This window comes from Tricharina praecox (genome assembly GCF_024521635.1).
Source record: "Tricharina praecox strain CBS 144465 chromosome Unknown BZA05scaffold_2, whole genome shotgun sequence".
Taxonomy (NCBI): domain Eukaryota; kingdom Fungi; phylum Ascomycota; class Pezizomycetes; order Pezizales; family Pyronemataceae; genus Tricharina; species Tricharina praecox.
In genome coordinates, this window is record NW_026250404.1 from 94,530 (window position 1) to 116,900 (window position 22,371).

At 53.7% G+C, this 22,371-nt stretch overlaps 6 protein-coding genes across 6 annotated transcripts; 3 read left to right on the plus strand and 3 right to left on the minus strand.

Annotated features, from left to right (window-relative positions):
* Window positions 1–376: 376 nt before the first annotated feature.
* BZA05DRAFT_98347 (uncharacterized protein) lies at window positions 377–4,037 on the plus strand. The gene is made up of 8 exons (XM_051488861.1): window positions 377–1,499; window positions 1,569–1,944; window positions 2,043–2,145; window positions 2,217–2,545; window positions 2,602–2,827; window positions 2,884–3,077; window positions 3,136–3,421; window positions 3,475–4,037. The coding sequence occupies exons 1-8, from the start codon at window positions 482–484 to the stop codon at window positions 3,850–3,852; spliced, it is 2,910 nt and encodes a 969-aa protein (XP_051343262.1). The 5' UTR covers window positions 377–481; the 3' UTR covers window positions 3,853–4,037.
* Window positions 4,038–8,809: 4,772 nt separating this feature from the next.
* On the plus strand, window positions 8,810–10,951 carry BZA05DRAFT_383851 (Sodium/calcium exchanger protein-domain-containing protein). Its single transcript, XM_051482257.1, has 5 exons — window positions 8,810–9,023; window positions 9,088–9,103; window positions 9,162–9,456; window positions 9,516–10,586; window positions 10,650–10,951. Exons 2-5 carry the CDS (start codon window positions 9,100–9,102, stop codon window positions 10,708–10,710), a joined length of 1,431 nt encoding a protein of 476 aa, XP_051343263.1. The 5' UTR covers window positions 8,810–9,023; window positions 9,088–9,099; the 3' UTR covers window positions 10,711–10,951.
* Window positions 10,952–13,057: 2,106 nt separating this feature from the next.
* Window positions 13,058–14,308, minus strand: BZA05DRAFT_330987 (PAP2 superfamily-domain-containing protein; the record flags this gene model as incomplete). Its single annotated transcript, XM_051480565.1, has 1 exon — window positions 13,058–14,308. The coding sequence occupies one exon, from the start codon at window positions 14,306–14,308 to the stop codon at window positions 13,058–13,060; it is 1,251 nt and encodes a 416-aa protein (XP_051343264.1).
* Window positions 14,055–15,213, minus strand: BZA05DRAFT_98384 (uncharacterized protein). Its single transcript, XM_051488862.1, has one exon. It carries the CDS (start codon window positions 15,017–15,019, stop codon window positions 14,432–14,434), a length of 588 nt encoding a protein of 195 aa, XP_051343265.1. The 5' UTR covers window positions 15,020–15,213; the 3' UTR covers window positions 14,055–14,431.
* Window positions 15,214–16,167: 954 nt separating this feature from the next.
* BZA05DRAFT_98390 (uncharacterized protein) lies at window positions 16,168–17,416 on the plus strand. The gene has a single exon (XM_051488863.1). The coding sequence runs from the start codon at window positions 16,459–16,461 to the stop codon at window positions 17,227–17,229; it is 771 nt and encodes a 256-aa protein (XP_051343266.1). The 5' UTR covers window positions 16,168–16,458; the 3' UTR covers window positions 17,230–17,416.
* Window positions 17,417–18,653: 1,237 nt separating this feature from the next.
* On the minus strand, window positions 18,654–19,332 carry BZA05DRAFT_470412 (uncharacterized protein; the record flags this gene model as incomplete). Its single annotated transcript, XM_051487897.1, has 2 exons — window positions 18,871–19,332; window positions 18,654–18,801 (listed from the first exon to the last, which is right to left on the minus strand). The coding sequence occupies exons 1-2, from the start codon at window positions 19,320–19,322 to the stop codon at window positions 18,654–18,656; spliced, it is 600 nt and encodes a 199-aa protein (XP_051343267.1). The 5' UTR covers window positions 19,323–19,332.
* Window positions 19,333–22,371: the final 3,039 nt, after the last annotated feature.

Here is a 22,371-nt window from a genome sequence, read left to right on the forward strand (position 1 = left end):
TGGCTATAAGTTCTGCTTGCTATCTGCGGCTGCCTCTCGGCGTCGAGACATTTTAAAAAAGTACATTTCCTTCTCTTCCCACCGTACATCTCATCACCACCATTCCCCCCCCCCCCAACTGCCCCATCCCACCACGAGTCCCCCACCCCCCTAGCACGCTTCTTGCCCCATTCCTCAGCACTCGACTTCTCAACTCGAGTCTGTCCGATATTCTTTATCGCGAGCCCCTCATTTGGTTTTCTCTTTTACTTCCTTTGGCCGAGTTTTTGACGAGTCGCTGTCGTTTGCGTTGCGGCGTGTGTGGCTGCCTTAATCATCCGTGCTCTAAAGTACCCACGTCGCGTCACCAACTAACTCGCTTCTCCAGGCCAGGCCTTGGATCAAGGGGAGTCACTCGTCCCAATTTCTAGATTCTCCCGACGCGAGTCTCGGTGCATACCACCAACCTCAACACCCCCACCCACCACACATAACCATAAGCATGCCAGCTTCTACGAAAGACTCGGGAGGCCAGTCACCAGTCGATACGCCTTCCGTCACAGGCTCCGGTCCGCCCACGCCGTTGCTCGGACGAACCAGTTCGAGGCCGTCGACTCGTCGCTCAACCCCCGTTAGCACCCCCGGCGCTGGGCCCAGCACAACGTCGAGGATCCTCCTCCACCCACCCGACCCACATCATAGATCAAACGGCGACGCGTTACAAGACAATGTTGTTCCCCAGCCACCGCACGGAACACCGTCCTACAAGGAGTACGATGAGAAGGTAATTCCCCAAGGGGTACTACATGGAATGCACGTCCTAGGAGACCTTCCGCCTGCTCAACTCATCGCAAAGACCAAGGCGGCATATCCGTGGGCTCCAGCGAACAAGAACCCGGAGGTTGTAAAGAAGAGAGGCAAATACAAAACGTCCTCAAATGGCAATGGCAATGGCCTTGGCACAGCCGCTACCACCACCGCAGCACCGAGTCCTGCTGGTCCAAATTTCACCACACCTACTCCGACTACGTACAATCCAGCGACTCCGTCTCTATCATCCGACAGGGCTTCAGCAAGGGCTTCCGGTTCTCCCACATCTTCAGTCCAGGCTTTCCCGCAGGCCACGCCTCCGAAGCCCATAAATCCATGGATTAATGGCAGTACGCCGAGCTCGAAGACACCTCTAGGCCGTCAGCGTTTGTCCATGGTCGTTGAGGCTGCCATACAGAGGTCGAAAATCACTGGCAGCCCTGAAATGGGCATCGCGATAAGGAAATTGTATGACGAATCGCTCACTGACGACAGTTTGGCCGAGCTCTTGGATGCGATTCTGGCACAGACAGCTACAGCACAGCAATTCTCACATTTTCAGGCTTACGTCCGAGCAGCACGCGCCGACCCGGGAAATCAGTCGGAGAAGCCGTTTGTGGCGATGACTGCTGAGGATGTGGCTAGAGAAGAGGAAAAGCTCCGTCAAAACGAGAGAGATCATGCCAGCAAGGTTGGGGTGAACGGAAATGGTGAGTAGCTAACGAACAAACCTCCCCGGGGGGGAATCTATGCATACAGAGAGGCTAAAATTCGCGCAGGTGTTGTTTCACCTCCTCCGGAGAAGAAGAGAAAGCTAGAGAATGCAGTTGCGCAGAGCTCCGAGAAGAGCGCGGTATCGACGTCACAGCCTGTGATTAAAGCCGACTCGCCGCTCCCCTCAAATGAGGAGATGCAGAAATTGTCGGATATTAGGGATCCGCCCGCGCCACACCTGCCCACTCGGACCCGCGGTAAGAAGAGACCCAGGAGCCCAAGTCCTAGCAGCAAGAAGAGCTCGAAGCAGTCTTCGCCTGTGCTCGCTCCTCCGGCGGTCCAGCTGGCCACAGTTCCTGCGGCCCCAGCTCATGTGACCCCGGCTCCTCCTCCTCCCCCTCCCACTAAGAAAAAGAACAAAGTGGTGAAGGCCAAGGCTCTGTTAGTATTCCCCACAACCTCTCTTATCTGTGCATTTTTTTGTTTGCCAGGTGGGCATTTGTGTGGCGAGTGAACACGTGGCTAACCTGTTGCAACAGGCCAGCCAAGAAAGCAGTGGTGTTGGAAAACACCGTTGTAACTGCGGGGATTGGTGAGGCCCCTGACCATCGGAGAGCCCGCCACGGTTCAGAGGAAGTCTCGGTATGTTCAACAACCTCTTGATGTGTTGCATGGCGCGACTACTGGGACAGCTTATTAACTACCAAATACAGGAAAACGAGGACGTGTGCGCTGTGTGCAACGGAGCAGGAAACTTCTTGTGTTGCGAGCGTTGTCCGCGCTCTTTCCACTTCACTTGTCTGAATCCGCCCCTGGAGGACACTCCGGAGGGTGTCTGGTTTTGCAACAAGTGCCAAGCGCAGACCAACCCGCCTCCCAGGGAACCGAAGGGCTTATTTTCCGAGCTCATCGACAATATCAATCGGCAGAATCCAGCCTCGTTCAGGCTGCCTTCGCCGATTCGCAATTACTTCACCGGGGTGGAGACCGGCAGTCACGGCGAGTACGTTGATAACCGTGATACGAAGACGATGAAGTTTGGGTAAGTAATCACTGCGATCCAGCCGCATAGGCTCCCTTGCTAACTTGCCCCCTCAGCAAGAATGGATTCCCGGAGGAACATGACACGTACAAGCTGCGGGACAAGAATGGAGCCCTCCTCGTCTGTCATGACTGCAACACAACGGCCCTCGGTGGCCGGCAGATCATTTCTTGCGACTACTGTCCGCTGAGTTGGCACCTCGACTGTGTCCTGCCGGTGCCGATGGCAGCTCCGCCTACGGGCAAGAGAAAGTGGATGTGTCCTGCACACATCGATTCTGTTGTAAGTCTGCGAACCTGCTTGCCCTGCTGGAGTGGGACTGACTACAAGTTTAACAGCTCAAGGCGAGGCGCCCCAAGAACGCCATTGTTGTTGACACGGTCTTGCGCCGTGGCAACAAGAACAATGGCGTCATCGAGATCGACAATGAGTCGGATCACGAAGGGGACTTCGAGGAGATCATCGCGAACGGGATCGTTTACCGACTCCCTGAGCGTGGCATCAAGCTCGATTTCATGGCGGCTGTTCACCGGTAAGTTCCCATGTGACGGACAACCCTGTCATGTGGTGCCAGACTGATCTGTTCCTAGCATGAGAGAGGAGGAGCAGGAGAAGTCTCGGAAGAGAGTCTCGGAAGTCCCCATCTCGGAAGAGCCACCCAAGAGGGTGCGCCTCTCGGTGGACTCCCTGCTGGGACTGTCAGCAGAGGAGGAGAATGTCGTTTCGGCCCTTTGGGAGTTGAGGTATCTTTCGGCGACAGCAGCTCCGGAAGCGGCAGCTCCGGCAACAGTAGCTCCGGCGACAGCAGCTGGCGAGACACCAGCCCAGGTGGCAGCAGCCCCGACTGATGTCTCTGTGCTCTTGGAGCGCCTGATTGTATGTATTTATTATCCGGGTGAAACAGAAGATGGGCTAACATGTGAGCGCAGAGTCAGGCTAGCGACCAGGTGAAATCGGTGCTCTCGACTCCGAGTGCACCGACTTCCCTGGAACAAGAGTTCCAGCAGTTGACGGAGATGAAGCGTCTGATCGACGCAAGGCTGCAGAGCATCGCGCAGCCAGAGGTCAATGGGGGCCGAAAACTCGTCGAGTTGACCCAGGACCACCATATGGACGACCATGAGTTCAACGAGCTCATGGACGCCGATATGGATGGTGCCTTTGCGCTCGACGAGGAGGAAACTGCTCGTTCGACGAACTCCGCGCCAGTCGCCCCAATGGCTCCGATGATGGCTGCGCCCGTCCATGTGGCCCCGGTTGCTCCGATAGCACCTATGGCCTTCATGAAGCCGGGTGGCAACGCCTAGGCTTCATGAGGCCGGATGGCCACCTCTGGACGAGGATACGAAATGAAGGTACCAGGGGACGGAACAGATGGTACCAGACGACGATGAACGCCTTTTTTTTCTTTCTTTTTCTTTTTCCTTTTTTCTTTTTTTACTAGCTGTCGCTAGACTTTTTTAGTTGAAAACCTTTTCCCAATTATTTTGAAGGATTTTCCTTCTTTTTACGGTGTTTTTACCCTTGCCTCTGGTTGATTTGCATTGCACTTTCGCTATGATAGTATCCTTTTCCTTTTTTTTTTGATTTCCAGACTATGAATTGGTTTAGGGTGTTTTTCTTTTCATTTGGCAATGGACTTAGAAGGGGTGTGGTCATGGGAGGGTGAGGGAGCGAATGTCTTTCCATTTGTCTGTATTCCGCATGCGTTTGCTAGTTTTTCTTTTTTGTTCTAGGGGCTCTTCTCAAGTATCTGCTTTTCATGCGATTATATTCATTCATGTATTCTTTTTTTCTTTCCTGTTTTTTTTTCTATTCTCTTTCGTTGCACTCATGGGGGTATTTCTTTTCTGCTCATTCTTCTTACAAGTTTACCGGTACGATTTGCGCATATGCTCTTTAACTTTTCTTCTGTGGTTACTTTTTTTACTCTGGATTCTGTCGGCATTTCGGGGAGCGGTACGGAAGAAGGAGCGAGTGATATTTTATGGGAGAGCTGGTGGTGTGGGTCGAGACAATTTGCGCTGTATTTTAGTTACCAACTGTACGAGTACTCTACATTTCGGTCGTTCGGTGAGTGACGTGACAAAACATCCAACTCAAGGCAACTTTGGGGGAACATGAACATGAGCGGATATCTCTCCAGGGGTTGACCTTACTTGCTTGCTTCGAGAGGATGCTGATTGGTTGACGTGAGTGAAACATGTGATACGCTAGGCTGCTACAAGGATGCCGGGGCCTGGGGAGTGCTCAGTGGTGGGCGCCTGCATGCTGCAGCCCTGTAGGTGTGCTGTGGTGGAGCGCTGCTGGTGGTGCATGTGCTGATGTGGTGTGGCGAGTGTCTAGCGGGTGAGAGGCGGTGATGGTGGCGGGTGAGCTGATGGTGGCTGGTGGATGGAGCGGTGGCTGGTGGATGGAGCGTTGGCTGAATCGTGGCTGGTTGATGACGGGTGGCTGGTTGATGACGGGTGGCTGGTTGATGACGAGTGGCTGGGTCACGCTTCGTATTACATAAGTGGAATTGAACGAGACTTGATACATAACTCGGGAACTTCAATGAAACTCCCGGCAAAGCCTCGCGATCTCCATTAATCCTCACGCACCTACTACTCTGGGTAATTTCAGTTTTACCACTGACCGGAAACCGCTGGTCAAGCCGAACATCTACCCGGTAGATCTCTAATCTTAAGGATCCTGGGGTGAAGCCTCGGCAATTTTCCCTCATTCCATGAGACAGGACTACTCTTCTATTCGGTGTTGTCTCATCTCGTCTCGTCTGGTCTCGTGCTCACTGTTCGGCTCAAAGTGGGCTCGGCGTCGGGGTGGCGGTGCCATGTGGTCGGCGTCATGGATTCTGGCTCGCGTTGGAGCTGGAGTAGCAAGGTGGTGGTGGTGAGATTTACTTTTCCTATGTTTGTAGGGCACGAGCGTAGACGGAAAGAGAGGGGGACGTGATTGCCACGTCGAGCTGAACATTTGGGCTTTGAATAGAGTAGAGCCGGGGGGAAGTACGCCGCCGGTATATGTAGTCTAGACACCGTACCTAGGCTGTGACCCAAACAAACAGCTTCCTAGGCCACAAAGATCGTTTCATCCTAGTTGCTAAACACGCTGCACACTTGTCGTGGCATCTTCACAGCGGCTGTGGCGTTGGTATCTGTGGGGGTACGTACAGTAGCAAAAAGTGGGGTGCGATTGATACGGGAAGAATACCGCGGTCATTTGAATACGGAAGAATTACTAGATTTTTATTCAATACGTATGCCTACTTTTAGAAACGTCTAAAGAAAACGTATTTTCATAAAGACAGGAGCTGTACCGTCTTTTCCACATCATGTATCGAAAATTAACATCTCATCTATAGACAACGAGAGTTCTACAGTGGTGCAATGCACTGCGTAATTATATCAAGCGTGTAGTTGTAGGTCCGTCATACAAACAAGACTGCATGCTTGGTCAATTTCGGTAGTACTACGTGGTTTTCGGCCGGATGGCTGCGGTATCACTACTGAAAGACTTCCGTGCTTGCAGAAATTGGTGCTCACCAGTACTTTAGGGTCCGTACAATGCGATCTTCTGGAGTATCAGTGGGGCTTGGTAGATGCAGTAGCATAACAGATATGCAGACGGCTCCTTTACCAACACCCCTCCAGCCCGGCGGTGGGGTCGAGAGGAGTTCACACACTTCATCTCGCCGACAGCTCCTCCCCACGCCAACAGCTTCTCCATAACTTCCTCCCCTCACTGAAAGCTCCACCTCTCACATGTACCAGTGGGGTGGTTCAAGGGGCGGTCTGTATTGTTACTGACAACGGGGGATTACCGGTAGTATTAAAATCCGTCGTGACAGCGGTGCTAGTAGCAGGTAGGCCGCATGTTCTTTGTCATTACCGTATGTAATCGACAGGAGCGGGCTATGGACTGACTTTGCCAAACTACTGTCGAGCGATTTTAGGATACCCGAACGACGATCAAGAAGTGAGGCAGAGTAAGGGCGGGAACTCGGAACCGCTCTACTAGGTATACACCAGCGAGATGAGGTTTTTTCAGGCGAATGTGCTTCACACACGTACATATGCAAACGTGCTGATATACTATGACGAAGACCGCAGTCGTCCATTCAGGGCCTAGACGTCTGCCGGTCCACAACACTTTCAGGATTGATATCGTCTTGTCCTGACAGCACACACAAGACGGAAGGGATGCCCCCGGTTGTCATCCCTACCGTAGAGGAGGCAATCACTTGTCCGGACTGTAGAGCAGTACTACGGTATTCGGTGATCCGGCAACATCACCAGGATTCCGTCTCAGGCATTGGATGGGTGGCTTATCCAGGAGTCCGACTATCATCACACTCATGATTCTCGGAGTGGCTGAAATGATAGATGGGTCCAGGTATTCGGTCTCACGCACGGATATAGGTATGATACGGTTGACTGGATATCGATGGACTACTGCCTTCCATAAAAACCAGGCTGTTGGTTGAGTGTTCAGATGAGCAATTTCGAGAGTCGAGACTCGTTCTGAACGGCTGATCACGCTGTGATGTCACTAGAAACAAAAGGCCGTCACCTCAGACCTGGTAGAAGCTGTGAAATCTCAATGGAGGGGCGGAAAGGTGTAATGATTCCGGCCATAGGCCTCATCCTCCACAAAACACTGTCGATAACTTTTTCAGTTTGTCAAGCGCATGGCGTCGGCTCCATTTCTGTCTACTACCTCCGATCTATAATATCCGACCAGGCGTAGTTGCTGTCTCCCCACCTCCGAGCTTTCTAGGACGGATCGAACGCACTGTTGGTATCCTTGAGATAGTGGCCTCCGAAGAAGTGGTTAGTACGGCAGGTAGAGCTGCAACGGCCTCTATCTTGGTATGCACATTGGGCTACTAGTAATTGATGAGACACAGCAATACCGGTACCTTCATTAAATTTGCCAACTTCCTACGTTGCGAACATGTACATAAAGAAGGCCATCGTCCGTTGGGACCATAGTCCTTTGGGCGGGCCAACGATGGAGGTTCAGGCCAAGACCATCTGATGGACTCCGATTTCCTCCACAGCGAAGTTCGAACATTTCCTGCTTCGAGCTACCTACCTAATTGTGCTAGGTATCGTGCTGCCATCAACCGACACTGGGAACGACTTTGATTTCCCCATCCTAACTAAAGTACAAAACACGAGCGTCAGTGGCAGCTCGGGTTCGAGGACATATGATACAAATCACCGAAGCTAATGATTTAGAAATTAGGCCTACTTTGCGCAGCAACTCGGTATGAACATCACCCCGCATTTCGAGTGATACATACCTGGTGGGAATAATGTTCGGCCGAGTTGATTAGTTACGATATTCCTCCATCCTCGTATCACTTATGTGAATGGTTTGGAATGGCATAGCCTTATAATGAGCCAGCTGAAGTATGAAGAAGCGAAACGGTCGGAGATAAAGAATGTAATCGGGCAGTGCGCGGTCGTGTTTCGGGGCTGCGGCGAATCCTTCACGGAGAGCTCCGTGCGGGTTCGTGTGTTCCCGTCTCCATAGCCCCGCGCCTCAGCTGTGCCGCGGGATCCGGGACTCAAATACTAGGTAAGCATATACGCATGTGCATGTGGCTGCAGTGGCTGTGCGGATCCGAGTGACAAATAGTGCTCAGTCCGAGACTCCCGGCCAATTCAATCCAGCACCTGTGTACTCCGAAATCCATTGGATACTTTATGTACCTACGCTACATGGCCCCAGCTCCAGCGCGCGTCCCTCGGCGTGACTTCATTTCCCCCCTCCGAATGCGGAGGGTCGGTCCGGACCGTAACGCTGGGGCTTGAGTTTTGCCGTGATTACCGAGACCCCAACCGACTTCGTGGCGGCAGCGGAGGGAGACGGGGGTCTACAATCTACTGCATTGCACTGCCAGTGCGAGATGGTTGGGCGCCGCCCCTGCTGCGGAATACCGGTAGGTTCCCAGCACCCAGCAGTTGCGTAGTTACAGTCTTGCAGACAATAGTCGCTGGCAGCTGTCGGTGCCCCAGAACCGGCCGCGCATGCGTGCCACGATTCGTCGACTTCATATTTTCTCTTCACGTTCACTTCAACCGGAGGATTCCTTGGTATTTGCTGTAAAGTTATGACGTGTGGCCAGCTACGAGCTGCCTGTAGAGTAACTCTGTGGAACTGCTTCCGTGCAGAGTGGAAGGAATCGCGATCGGCGAATGAAGAACTTGGCAATGCTTGTTTTACAGGCCAGACAGGGGCTGCGTCCCGTCCACCCTTGGACCAGTCGGACAGATAGCAGGCTCATCGCAAGGTATCTGTATGTAGAGTACGTGTATGTGTGTGTGCGCAGCCCGACCTGCTTCATCGGCCGTTACTACCTATATTGCATTCCGTCATCCTACCGCCCTCGACGAGATACCTATATCCCCCGTCCCATCCTGTCCGCAGCTTTGCAAAAATAAATAAACGGAAGGAAGGAAGGAAGGAAGTTCAGTCTCGCCTTGACATCTCACCTACCTAGCTTCGAATAACCTAATACCTACCTCCTGCAGACTCCAAGCTCAATGCGTATGTTTACCCCCCGTGCACGGTAGATGCGGTGACGGTGATAAACTGACATTCTCAGATCGAATCCGACGAGCAGCAACCAGCGCCAGTCGCGGCGAACGAGCCAGTCCCCTCCGCTTTTTCGGTCGTCGAACCGGAACAATCTCGCAGGATCAATTAAACATCGACACGCCTATATCCTCCCGGCCTGGCTCGCATCGCGCAAATACTTTGACGAGGGAGGCGGGAGGCGTAAATGGAAAGAAACCTCTCACCATCGCTGGACAGCTGCGGACTTGTCTTTTCAAATGGATCAATATCCTCCTCCTGTTTGTGCCGGTGGGCATCGCCACGTATTATGCTGGTGTTGATCCGTTAGTATTCTCGTTCCGGCCTATCTCCCTGGATAGGAGCTGATGTATGTGTCTGACAGCACCATCGTCTTCGTCCTAAATTTCATAGCCATCATCCCCCTCGCGGCCCTACTCTCCTCCGGAACCGAAGAAGTCGCCCTATACAGCGGCGAAGTGATCGGCGGGCTGCTGAACGCGACATTCGGCAACGCGGTCGAGCTGATCGTGTCGATACTGGCGCTGATCAAGCGTGAGATCGTGATCGTGCAGACCTCTCTCATCGGCAGCATCCTCAGCAACCTCCTGCTAGTGCTCGGAATGGCCTTCATCGCCGGCGGATGGAACCGGAGCGAGCAGAAGTTCAACACGACGATCGCGCAGACCGCCGCGAGCATGCTCACCGTCAGCTGCGCGAGTCTGATCGTGCCTACGGCGTTCCACATGGCCAGCTCGACCGATACCGACGTCGGCATCGCACCCCTGTCCCGTGGCACCAGCGTCATCCTCCTCGTCGTCTATGCGAGCTACCTCGTGTTCCAGCTGAAGACGCACGAGCACCTGTACTCGACAAAGTCCGAAAAGACGCCGAAGGAAAAGCTGCTGCGCCGCCGGAACAAGGAGGTGCCGCTCGCGCCATGCCCCGAGCCGCGCACCGAGGAATCCCTGACCGAAGCCGAGGAGGAGGAGGCAGAAGACGAGCCCGAAGAGCCGGAACTGACGATCCTCTTCGCAGTGGGGCTGCTGATCGCCTCCACCGTCCTCGTCGCGATCTGTGCCGAATGTCTAGTCTCGAGCATCGACCACCTAGTCGAGAGCTCCGGGATCTCGCGCGTGTTCGTGGGCCTCATCCTCCTGCCGATCGTTGGCAACGCGGCGGAGCACGCCACCGCCGTCACCGTCGCCGTCAAGGACAAGATGGACCTCTCGATTGGCGTGGCGGTCGGGAGCAGTATGCAGATTGCCCTCCTTGTCATCCCCGTTATGGTCATCCTTGGCTGGTGCATGGGCATCGAGGAGATGAATCTGTACTTTGATGGGTTCCAGGTTATGATCCTGTTTGTCAGCGTCCTGCTGGTCAACTACCTCATCCAGGACGGGAAGAGTAATTACTTGGAGGGAAATTTGCTGGTGGCCTTGTATTTGATTATTGCGTAAGCCCTCACTCCCTCCCTCTCACCGATGTCCCGGCCTCACCACTGACATTTAACGAATAGTCTCGCGAGTTGGTTCTACCCCAAAGAAGGCGCTCTAGCAGGAGCGATGGAGAAGAAGTAGGTATGTAATCGGGCTGCTTCAAGTTTGTGGATGGACGGATGGGATTGTACATAAACGGGGATATGACGAGATGTCTCCACACTTACGGCCGTGTTTTTTCTTCCTTTTCTTCACGATATCTGTATTTTGCTACTTTAGCGTTCTTTGTACAACATATATATCATACCTATGTGGATGTAATCAATTTGGAGACAATTCAAGACATTCAAGATATGTAACTAGATTCGTGTGGAGGCCGGTTTTCTTATGTAGGTACCCCACATCTGAGCTGCCCCTCAAGCTTCAACCCGAGCAGCTGTGATTTCCACGGGTATGTTGTACCAGACATGTACCTACAAGCTTCAACAACCCCACAGCGGCCCCATAGTCTCAGCAATGTACGTAGACAAATACTCCGAAAGGCCTTGCTTCCTTCCTTCTAGAACAACATCCGGATTACTCGATAAGCGAGCACGATAAGCGAGGTCTAACGGCCCGTATGATGCGTGAAATGGACGGATCTTGCCGTGTCGAGTGTCGAGCGTCGAGTGTCCACAATTTGCCGTTTTTTTCGGTGAAGTTGAGTGCAAGACTCGAGGCTTAGAGTCATCGGGTTGATCTTGTTGGGTTACCGTTACCGTTACCGGTGGAGGAGGAAGAACAAGAGGAGGAAGAGGATATTGACCCTGACTCCTCGTCCAAGGCCCGCCGACTCGGTCCGGGATTCGGCGCTCGGCGTGCTCGGCGTCTCGGCGTGCTGTGCGGTGCTGCACGGTGCCTACCCCCCCGGATCCGGGACCCGGGATCTGCCAGCATCCAGACCGCCCAGCCCGAGCGGTGCCCAGCGGAGTCCAGCTTGGCCGAGTCCACCCAGCCCATCCTGCAGCTTTCCCCCGGTCCCCGGGCCGTGGCCAAGTGTTTCACTGCCATCTCGCGGAGGCCAAGGCAGAGGCACTGTCGGACCGATCCGATCGGATATTTGTAGTGAGCCGGTACTTCCCTACTACATCAATTGCATACTGTACACCTTCGCTGCTGTGCGGGTGTGTACTTCCCGTGCACCAATGTAGGTACCGTATGTACGGTAGGTATGCTCCACGGCCCATCGCAGACGTATATACCGTAACTTCGTTCGCACTGTCTGAACATCGGTATGTACCCGTACCTAGGTGAATCCTATTCCGGCCCGGCCTATCGATCCGTTGACCCGAAGATGAGCTCCGCTTTCTCAAGGATAGTTGATAGTTGACGTGATTACAACCTGCAAGCCATTGCTCTTCTCGTTGAAAAGCCACCGTCGTCACCCGTCACTCGTCACTCGTCCCAGATATTGCATATTTGACATACCTAGTGGTAATATGTGCACGCCTCGAAAATCCCGTTTATTCCCATATCCCTTGCTTCCGCTTCCGCTTCCGCTTCTGTTTCTGTCTGGTACCGGTATGTCTAGAGTAGCCAGCTGGCCATCCGTCGAGTTCTGCGAAATCAAGCAGCTTAAAGTCTGAAACATCACACTCACACTCATATTTCCAACACAGGTAAGTCAAAAAAGTAAAACCGAGTGATACCCATGATCCTCCTTTCGCCTTTAGCCCTTTGCAGACGTCTCGATATTCCTGTTCCGTCACCGGCATCACCACCATCCATCGTCCATAGCCCGCAAGGGCGCCCCCTTCGGCGAATGGAAACGCCGACTCCGAGAATCCTATGTACTATCCTACTATCCAGCAGCGCCACAGGGAACATCCCTCCACCCCCCTTCACCCCCCTCCACCGCCAGCAGGGCCAGCACTAATGTTTCCCCCTAGCCTAGGCTCTACTTACGCGTCCGCTTGAGAGAGAGAGAACCAACTTCCAAGGCAGACAGCTAGAGTAGAGTAGCATAGGCTTCCGTGTCGGAGTAATCCTCCTCCGCTCCACGCTCCGCGCCCCGGAGGCCGAAGCCCGAGCGACGAGTGACGAGTGACGAGTGATATCAAAACAGTAGTTAGATAACGTTAAAGGTATTATTCTCATATCGACAAACAGCCCATCTATTGCAGCGAAAAAACGAAGGAAAAAAAAGAAGGAAAAAAAAAGAAACATCAGTACCCATTTGCAATACAGAGGGATATCTCGTACGCTCATTCCTTCCTTCCATCCATCCTTCCATCCTTCCTTCCTTCCTTCCGTCGTCAATTCAATATCGAAACACATCACCGCATCACATCACCGCATCGCAAATGACCTCCAACGAAACGAAACGAAAGCGGGAAAACAGGCAAAGAATAACGATAAACTCCATCCCCCGCCCCTCAATGCATCGAGCAACAGTGGTATATATAAAAATAAAAGGGAAACGAAGACCGAGACGAAATGTGAGTTTTGTTTAGGAGCGGGCGTAGCCACAGTTCGGTCGGGGCTTATCCGCGCGAATGAGCCACAGGAAGATGTCCTCGAGCGGCACCAAGACCATGAAGATGCGGTTGCAGAGCAATGCAGCGGCAGCGGTGAACACGGCGACAACGGCGTCGAGGTAGTAATGGTTGGCGGTGGCGACGATGGTGGTCAGGATACCGAGGGGGTAGAGCACGCCAAACACGCAGAGCGACCACTTCCAGATCTTGGCGCTGCGGTTCTCATAGCCCAGTCCCGCCCACCGGAAGGCACCGGCATGGTACAGACACGTGGTGCCGATGATGAAGGCGTAGCCGAAGTGCATGCTGGGCATCGCGGCGAGGTGGTTCACGAACTTGCCCGACATCCACACGCTCTCGGCGTCGTCGCGGCGGACGGTGTCGACGAATCCGTACTCCTTGGGGAGCAGTCGCGGCGGCATGCACGGGTACGACGTGAAGATGGCGAAGGCCGTCAGGTTGCACAACGTCATGGTGCGGCGGACCTTGGCGAAGATGGCATGGTTGGGCGCAGCGTAGTAGTACCAGGCCATGAAGTAGACCGTGCCGGGGATGTGGATCAACGCGTAAGCTTTGTTGAAGAAGGTCAATAGTTCGGCGTGGCCCTCCAAGAACCAATGCTGCACACTGAGCTCCGGCACGGGGAAGAAGAAGCGGAAGATGGAGAATTGCTCGAACTCGAGGATGGCCAGTCCGTGCGACTGTGCCAGGTCCCAGATCGAGTCGGAGAAGAGAGCCTGGGACATGATGTGCGTGAGCCGGTAGACAAAGTACGTGACGATCCAGTAGAACATCTCTATGAAGAACGGGAACTTATAGAGCATGCGCGAGTGCCAGTTGTTGGCGAACTGCGACGTGTTGGGCGTCAGGATTGTAGTGCCGCAGAATGGCCGCCGCTTAGACGATGCATGCTTGGATGTGGTGGCGAAGTAGTCGGAGTCCGTGTCGTCCTCTTCGTACTTCAGCGTCTCGTCCTGCCCTATTGTGTCTTGCGACGAATTCGAGTCTTGGTCCAACAGCGCGTACCGTGACGACTGCTTGCCGGATACGTTGAAATTGCGTCGTCGAGTGTAGAAGCAGGCGCCGAAGAGGATGCTCGCAACGATAACGGGCTCGGCCCAGCCGGGCAGCTTCCACGCCGGGTCACTACCCCATTCGGGAGGCGCCGAGGCGAGCGGTGTCGGTGTGGTGGTGGTGGCGGTGGTTCCGAATGTGGAGTCCATGGGTGAGGCGGTATTAAGTATTAGGTTTGTTTTAGGGGAGTTCTAGTATTCTGTGCGCTTTCAATGTTGATTAGAGGTGAATCGAGGAGAGAACGCAGGGACGTAGAGAACCAAAGAGAGGGCTTACAGTTGGACGGGTGGCGGACGTTGCAATGAGTGGATGAGGAAGACGCGGTCGTGTGCTGAGTCGTGTACCACTATACCACTAGGGATGTATGTACCGAAGTTCGACTCTCGCCAATCCAGGCGGTAACAAGGTGCAAAGTGGGTTTGGTCGGGAGGTGGGAGGGATATCGATGGAAAACACGAGTCTTGGGTCCTCGCAAAGACGGTGGTAGTAATGGTGGATCGAAGGAAAGAGGAGGAAGAGTGCCAAAATGAAAAAGGGGAGGGGGAGGCGGAGGTGGTGGTGGTGGTGGTGGAGTGAAGACAGGGAGAGTCAGCACCAGTAGGTACCAGCACCAGCATCAGCACCCAGCACCGGCCGGGACCAGCAGACGTTAGAGTAGATTGGGAAATCTGGACGACAGGCAACGCTCTGGTGACTGAACAACCGAACACAGGGCACAGCACGAGCCGTCCAGCGCAGCAATAAAAATGGCCAAGTGTTTCAGGCCGGCGTCTCTCCCGATGCCAAGCTGGAGATTCATCACACACGCCGTTGGCCCCTAACCAAGTATGCATAACACCGGTACAGACACACAATCGCATCCGTGGGAATACCTCTCTCCGGCTGGCTGATCCGCAGGCTGGGGGGGATGAACCAGATAGTTACATATCTACCTATCTGCGCACGCCCAGGATTGGGGCGTTCCGAGACCGAATAGAGTTGAAGATTGGATTCTCAGGGTTCACGCCGACATCGTGGCTTTTTTCCCCACGCCGAGCTTCGTGCGGGGGCGGGGCGGTTGATCTCGTGTCTTGACTCTTCTTGGTACACGAGCAGGAAGCATGTACTCGTCGATACATACATAATGATTTGCACTGAGACGTCCAACGTTTTCTGCTCCGGCCACCACCACCACCACCAACCACGCGCGTGAACTTCACGATCTGTTGCTGGACATGTTCTAACTTCTTGCCCGATTTCGATAGGACGCGAGCGTGACGTTAGCCAGCAAGCTGTGAACTCTTTTTTTCTTTTCCGGCCGCCGGTAACTGCCCTAGAGTAACTACTCTGCTATAGAGCACATTTGGAGTAGAGCTTCTCAGTGACGCGCTTACTTTCGTTCCATAAGGCCTGGTGGCACTGCTCGGAGCGGGAAAGCTGCCTTCCGTGGAAGCCCTAGTGGAGCTATCATAGTCTTGAGTTTGATGTGTGCTACCTAGAGTACTCGCGTGCCTGTCTTTGACCTGTTCGTGAGCGCGACTGGATAGCGTTACTCTAGTGACTCCGTACCCTACTTCTGTGTAGTAGTAGATAGTAGCAGTTATCGATATCTACCACCTCCGTGCGAACTCTTCAGCGGCAAGTATGTAATTCCAAATTCCGTTTTCATCCTAGGTACCTTCACATAGTAGGTACCGCGCATACCTCCTATTAGGCCTTTCGAGCCGGGTATATACGAGCATGAACACGAGCACGAGAAACAGAACAGAACGTTCCATGGACAGACATAGAGTACATAAATTCGACGTGTAGGACAACTCTGCACATAACTATGCGGCGGGATGGTGGATCATCTGCAATATCTATCCAAATCGACAGGGGAACCGGCGGTCGGTGGTCGGTGGATACGAGGTGAGATACATTGAGTGAGGCTGAGCGCGCATGGGATGGCCTGCGCTCGCCTGCACGTGCTTAACTATGGTTCGGATACTCAGAACGACTCGTTCGACAGCCAAGTGTCAAATCGGGACTTCACCTCGTGATCGATGGGGATGAGGCTCGCGGCGACGAGCGAACCCATCCATCATCATCCATCATCATCACCATCACCACCACTAAAGAGCCCGCAACTTGAAAATCGCAGATCCAGGATGAGGCTATTATCTATAGTTAAGGATCCACCTACTCTACGGTGCACCCGAAGGCTGAAGCGCGTAAAGCACCCCCCGCACATCCATCTCCACATTCACCAGTTCGAAAACCGCATTCGGATCGCATTCACCTCCTCCTCCATCAATGCCCCCTCCCCACACACGCACGCATGCTGATCAGGCCTTCCAGTCCACCAAAAACCTGGTCACCGCGGATGTCGAGTGATATCTTGTTAACCCATGAGCACGATTGCACTCGTGTGGGCCCCCAGCCTAGTTCTGGAAGCGCGGTCGAGAAGGAACGCTCCAAGGATGCGGTTGGCACTCGACGTGCTCGAGCTCGAGCTCGTTCCGTTGATATGGATCTATCCACACTGACATTGTCCCCGGCCCCGCAGCAACGAATGCACAAACATACCTACAGCGGTGTCCTGCCATTGGGGGGATTCGTACTCGTACTCGTACGTACATACAGAGGTTCGACAGTCGTGTGTTATCGAGAGAGAAGCGCCGAGCGGTCGATAAGTGTCGGTAGGTATGGTTCCTCTGGACTCTGCCCTCTGGAGGAGCCTCGGGAATCCAGACGGCAGCCAGCAGGAGCTCGAAGCCTGAAGGAAGCGTATGGTCACTATAATGGGCGCGGTGTGCGGGGTACAGGTAAGTATCCTGTTTCGGGGCCGGATCCGCACCTATGTAGTAGGATCGGCGGTGATATTCGGCGGTACCATTCGAATTTCGGCAACCACCACACACTGCACAGAGTATGCATCCCTACTGTGCATACCGTGCATACTGTGCATACATTTATCAGTGATCACCGTATCACTATTCATTTAGCCGTGCACCGCCTCAACTTTCAAGGCTCAGCGACCACAGCCCACAGCCCATTCCGGCACCGTCCGCCCGCCCGCGCATCGAGAGTTGAGAGTCGAGACTCGTGATGTGACATCCGGATACCTACATACATGTAACATACCTGATATAATACCTAGTACAGTGGTACATGCTAGATCTCGACGCGACCATCCGCCACCCACAGTTCCAACCAGTCCATGTCCTTATCCTCATCCCATCGCCATCAAATCCGCGAGACGAAGGAAAGTAAATCTCGGCGGGAGTCCGCGCGGTTTACTTTATTGTATGCATACCAGTACCTACACCGGGGCAATCTCTTGGAAGTTGAAGGATCAACGGTGGAGGATCAACGGTGAAGGATTAACGGTAGGGATGGAAATTGGAATGGAAGGGATGAAACGGAAAGGATGAAACGGGAAGGGAGTACGTACCTCGTACATACATCATATATGACACACATCACATGAATGCAGAAGTAAGTACGGATGGAGGCCAGACGACGACTGACGACGGACGAGCCGTGATGGACGACGGAGTGCTGGAACTTGGAAGTAACAAGTTGCGGTGGGCCGTGAAATATTGCCGCCGTGAAACACCTGGCTGAGGGGCATGTCCATACCTAGTAGACTGTGGAGTACCTACATGCATATCGGAATAGTCGAGTTTATGTAGATATTGTTTCCGAAATCATTGCTTTCCCGTATGTACGTAGGGGCGGTCCAAATTAACACGCCGCGCGCATACGCACATAATATCACTCCCCCCCCTTCTCCCCGCATTGTACTTCCGTGCCATCTCCATCGCCAGTGCAGTGTACACCTCTATACGAGCGATATCCAGCCGGACTCGATCGTGTTCGGAGTCCCATCCCGAGCAAAGCAAAGTAAAGCAAGACCTCTGTCGAATCTGCCAAATCATGATAAGTCACTCGAGGACGCTGGGCCCGAAGGCTGACAGGCAGATGTCAGATGATGACGGGTGATCGACGGCCTGCTGCGTTCTACTTAGTGACATATGGACTATATACGCGTACCGCGCTGTGATGACTGAATATTTCGAGGGAAACTCCGTTGTCCGGTGGAGTTGATGGCTTCGTGGTGGAGTAGAAGATGGGCAGTGGGGACGATGGAGGGACTCTAGTATGTAGCATCAAGGTCCTCCGGTAAAGATGCTTGGCAGTAGCCGTGTGATTAACGTCATGCTAAAGTATACGCTATATGTAGCCAGTGCTATGTGCGTGCAAGAAATCACTCGTTCGGGAGAGGTATGGTCGGACCCGGTGTTCTGCGGCGGAGCCACCAACGGATCACTTGAGCGTTGCAGACATATGGACAGAAGCGATAGAGGACGGAGACATTCATTTATTGTAGAAAACACATCAGAAAAAAACAGAAGCAAATCACGACTAGTAGTTTAAGTTATAGAGTAAGAAAAAAAAGACAAGACAGAAAAAGCCTAGCCCGCCTCCTTCCCTTCACCCATTTCCTCCACAGAGGTACCTGAACGACATCTAGTAACGCGAGTTCCTCACCTGGGCGGGGATCTCGACGGGACCACCACCGAAGACGCTGCGGCCCGAAGTGCGGTGCTTGCCGTTACCGTAATCCTTCACGCACTCGTTCGACGCGGCGACCGAAAGGCCAGTGATGAGTTCACATCTGGGTGCAAGCTGATGTTAGTGTGTGTGCGAAAAGAGGAAGGAATGATACAAAACAACTCCAACTTACCCGAGTGAAAATTTATATGGTTTACCACAGAACTCGATCTTCGCGCCCATAAAAGTGGTAATCAGGTTGCAGTCGTTGAGGGGATGCATTTTACAGATGCCGCCCTTCTTGCCGGCAAGAAGAGCCGTGTAAATCATGATCCAGATTTCGGGGCTCTCGTTGGTGGTGTCGCAAGCGATACGGTTGTCGGCGGCGGAGGCGACGGGACGGTTAATGACTTTGTCCTCGGAGGACAGGAAGTGGATCTCGAGCTCGGTTCCAATGACTGCCTCGTGGAGAGCTGCCTTGATGACCGAAGGCTCGGAGTGTTCGAGGTGAGCGAGCTGGTTTCCCAGAGCCTTAAGGTCCATGTTCTCGAGACGGGTGAGAGCATTGAAGTTGACCACCTTGGCGGCGGTGGAGCTTATTCCCGCGAGAAAGGCCAGGGAGGCAATAAGGAACTTGAACTGCATCGTGGATGAGATGATCGGGTTCTGAGTATTTGAATAAGTGGTTGAAGTATTCGAAGAAGAAGAGGTGGAAGGATAAAAGTATCCGAAGAGGTGGAGGATGGATGGAGGGAGGTACGGAGGGATGTGTGATCGAAATGTGAAGTCAGCGGCGAGTGTAAAGAAGAAGAAGAAGAAGAAGTAGCGGGGGAGGAATAAGAGGGTTTTATAAGAGGTTTTCAGCCAAATGTTTGCCCTAGGCAAGGCACCTCGCTGAATCCAGTTTTCAAGGACAGCAAGATTTTGGCCGACGGAAACTGCAGTCGTGACTATAAACAGCACTGTGATGCGGCCAAGGCATAAACAATCACCGATGAAGGTGGACACGAGCTACCGGTCCCTCCTATCACAACAGGGACCTGTGTTGTGAGCCGCAGATGCCTTCATTGTTTGATCTGGAGCCTGGGCTCGCATCGGCGCAGCTGCCGCCATCGACTCGCACAAACTGGTTTTAACGTCAGCCTGTCCTAGCAGACCTACAAAGAGCCAAAGCTGAGAGGATGCACGCCGAGCCTGTACAGTACACAATCGAGTGCATCAAGGATTACCTCGAGTTCTGGTCTCTGGTCTGGGCTCGCATCGGTGAAGCTGCCGCTACTATATCGACCCGCACGATCCACACGAACCAGTTTCCACATGTGTCTGTATTGTACTGGCTGAGCTATGAAGGAGAAAAGCCGAGAGGATAAACACAGAGACTTTACGGTACATTATAGAACACATCCGAGTGCTTCATGAATCAAGAATTATCACTCTACTGTATCTCCATCGTGGCACGTGACCGTGATGTAGCAATGCCTTGGTAGTCCCTGGGACCTGTTCACTGCTTTGTTATGATGTCAACACACCACGCCCTCGTGGAGCGAGGTTCACGGCGGTGCAGAGCAACGGCAACAGCACTACAATGTCGAAGTCACAGAGAATCACGAGCGTCACATCGAGCCCATGTGGGTGGGACCGTTGGAACGAAGCATCACTGGCAGTCTACACTCGCCAGCCTGGGCTGACTCGCAACGCATGGCTGGCCTTGACGATCGGGGCCGTACTGGCCGGAGCGATATGTACAGAGTAGGTGCATCATAGAATGGTCAGCTAGCAAGCAGTGAGCACCGAGGCACAGGTGAGGTCGAAGGGTGGTCTACGTACCGGGGGGAGAGGGGGAGGATGATCAACAGAGGAAGACTGGACGGGGTGAGTGAACGCAGGTAGCAACGTGGGAACGACGATCGAAGGACGGAGCTCTGCTGTCGGATCGAGCAAGGACACGAGCAAGTGACGGATGGGACCCAGCATCCAGGCTGGCTTTTGATCTGTAGCCACACTCGAGGAGCGGCAGAAGAAGCACTCCGATGCCTGGAAGATGTGTGGCACCCTGGAAATCGTGCTTCACTACAAGCTGCACGGAACAAACACAGTGGAGCACCTCAAGGTGAACATGCGGTAGCCCTTCACCGGACGTTCCAAGAGGTACATATGGCATTCCCGACGACGACGACGTAGCGAGTTGCGCAGATCGCGCATTGAGCGTGACCCGGGGATGGTGAGATGGACTGCTCATGTCACATATTCGCCGATCCTACACTGCGGCTTCCAGAAGGTGGCCTCCCCGCACGCACACCAGCCATCCAGACTCTATGCATGTACAGATGCTCTCGCCCAAGGGCCATGGGGAAGAACGATCCTCGCAGTGTAGAATCCCCTTCCCCCCTCGGCGCGCGGAGGGGAGGCAGCTGCAGATCCCCCAGATCAGGAGCTCGCAGTTCGGATCGTTCCTGCTGCTGCTTTACCAGTGGGAGTGGGCAGGCCTGACGGCGTCTTTTTGTTTTGTTTAATCGTTAATTGCATACGTCCTATCTACGGTAGATCATGGCGATGTCCGCCCATATGTACACACACCGGTTCCAAGCCACTGTCCAACCCGACCCGACTTTCGTTGAGCGGCCTGATGTGTCTTCTCCTGTCCTCCGCCCTGGCCTGTCCCAGTGATATGTAGAAGTATGTAGAGCGCATCAAAGAAATAAAGCTAGGAAAGAAAAGCCCCAGTCTTCACTCCGCCTCATCCCCAGTCTCCTCGTTAGGAGAAGCGGTGTGGGGAGGAACAGCGGGAGTGACCCCGGCTCCTCAACCTCAGCACCCTCCTCCTCCTCTCGCCTCAAATCCGCCACCCTCTCTTCCCGCTCGTTGAGCTCCCACTCGACCAGTGGAGGAGAGGAAGTCTAGGATAGCTTGGCTGCAACGCTCGTCTGCGAAGAGGTCTCGGATCTTGAAACGATCCCCCCCTCCCCGTCTCCTTCCGGACCCGTGCTCACGGTATCTTCTGCTAGCTCTTCCATCTGGGGCAGCATTTGGAGAGGTGCTCCCGGGTCCTAGTCTGGGTCTTGTAGTGAGCGGCACCATCCGCAGCGGGCGTCTGGGCGGCTCTTCGTCCGCTGGAGGTATGTACTAGCCAGTGAGACAGTGTCCATCTTCAGCTGGTAGAATCTCGAGGCTATGGCCGGCATCCGGCCGGGTTTCAGCCACGGTTTTTGGCTACATATACCGGTATTCTTGTTGGTGACTTTTGCATCAGGCCTGGCGGCGTTGAAGTGTTGAGGATTTGTGCACGCGAGATCGGTGAGTGAGTGAGACGCAGCGACCCCTACGGGATGGAAATAGTTAGCTGACTTACTTCGAATGCCATGTATTGGATCATGGTGGGATGGGGTGGGGTGTGGTCGCCCAAGAAACCGCCGTTGTGCACTCGTCGCCGTGATCAGCGGGGTTCGTTGCGCAGGCGAGAGCGCCCTGAGGATCCTACCGGGATCTATAGTAGGGACCTCATACCCATGCTGATTATTGCGGTTGGGTTCGTCTACGATGTACTAGGAGCTGCCGATAAGTGGTGCCTCACCACCATCACGAATTATAAGCGCAAATAAGCACTAGTCTATATTAGGAGAGCACTGAGCCAGATACAATCAAATGAGTGAGTGGTCGTGACTAAGTTGTATGGGGGAAAAACTGGTGAGGCAGC

Coding starts and splice junctions, on each gene's coding strand:
- BZA05DRAFT_98390 (XM_051488863.1), top strand. CDS start 16,459: ATGCTGATCAGGCCTTCCAGTCCACCAAAAACCTGGTCACCGCGGATG.
- BZA05DRAFT_383851 (XM_051482257.1), top strand. Junction 9,457..9,515: donor TATTATGCTGGTGTTGATCC/GTTAGTATTCTC, acceptor TGTGTCTGACAG/CACCATCGTCTTCGTCCTAA. Junction 10,587..10,649: donor GCCTTGTATTTGATTATTGC/GTAAGCCCTCAC, acceptor TTTAACGAATAG/TCTCGCGAGTTGGTTCTACC.
- BZA05DRAFT_98384 (XM_051488862.1), bottom strand. CDS start 15,019: ATGCGATTGTGTGTCTGTACCGGTGTTATGCATACTTGGTTAGGGGCC.
- BZA05DRAFT_98347 (XM_051488861.1), top strand. CDS start 482: ATGCCAGCTTCTACGAAAGACTCGGGAGGCCAGTCACCAGTCGATACG. Junction 2,146..2,216: donor ACGGTTCAGAGGAAGTCTCG/GTATGTTCAACA, acceptor TACCAAATACAG/GAAAACGAGGACGTGTGCGC. Junction 3,078..3,135: donor TTCATGGCGGCTGTTCACCG/GTAAGTTCCCAT, acceptor ATCTGTTCCTAG/CATGAGAGAGGAGGAGCAGG.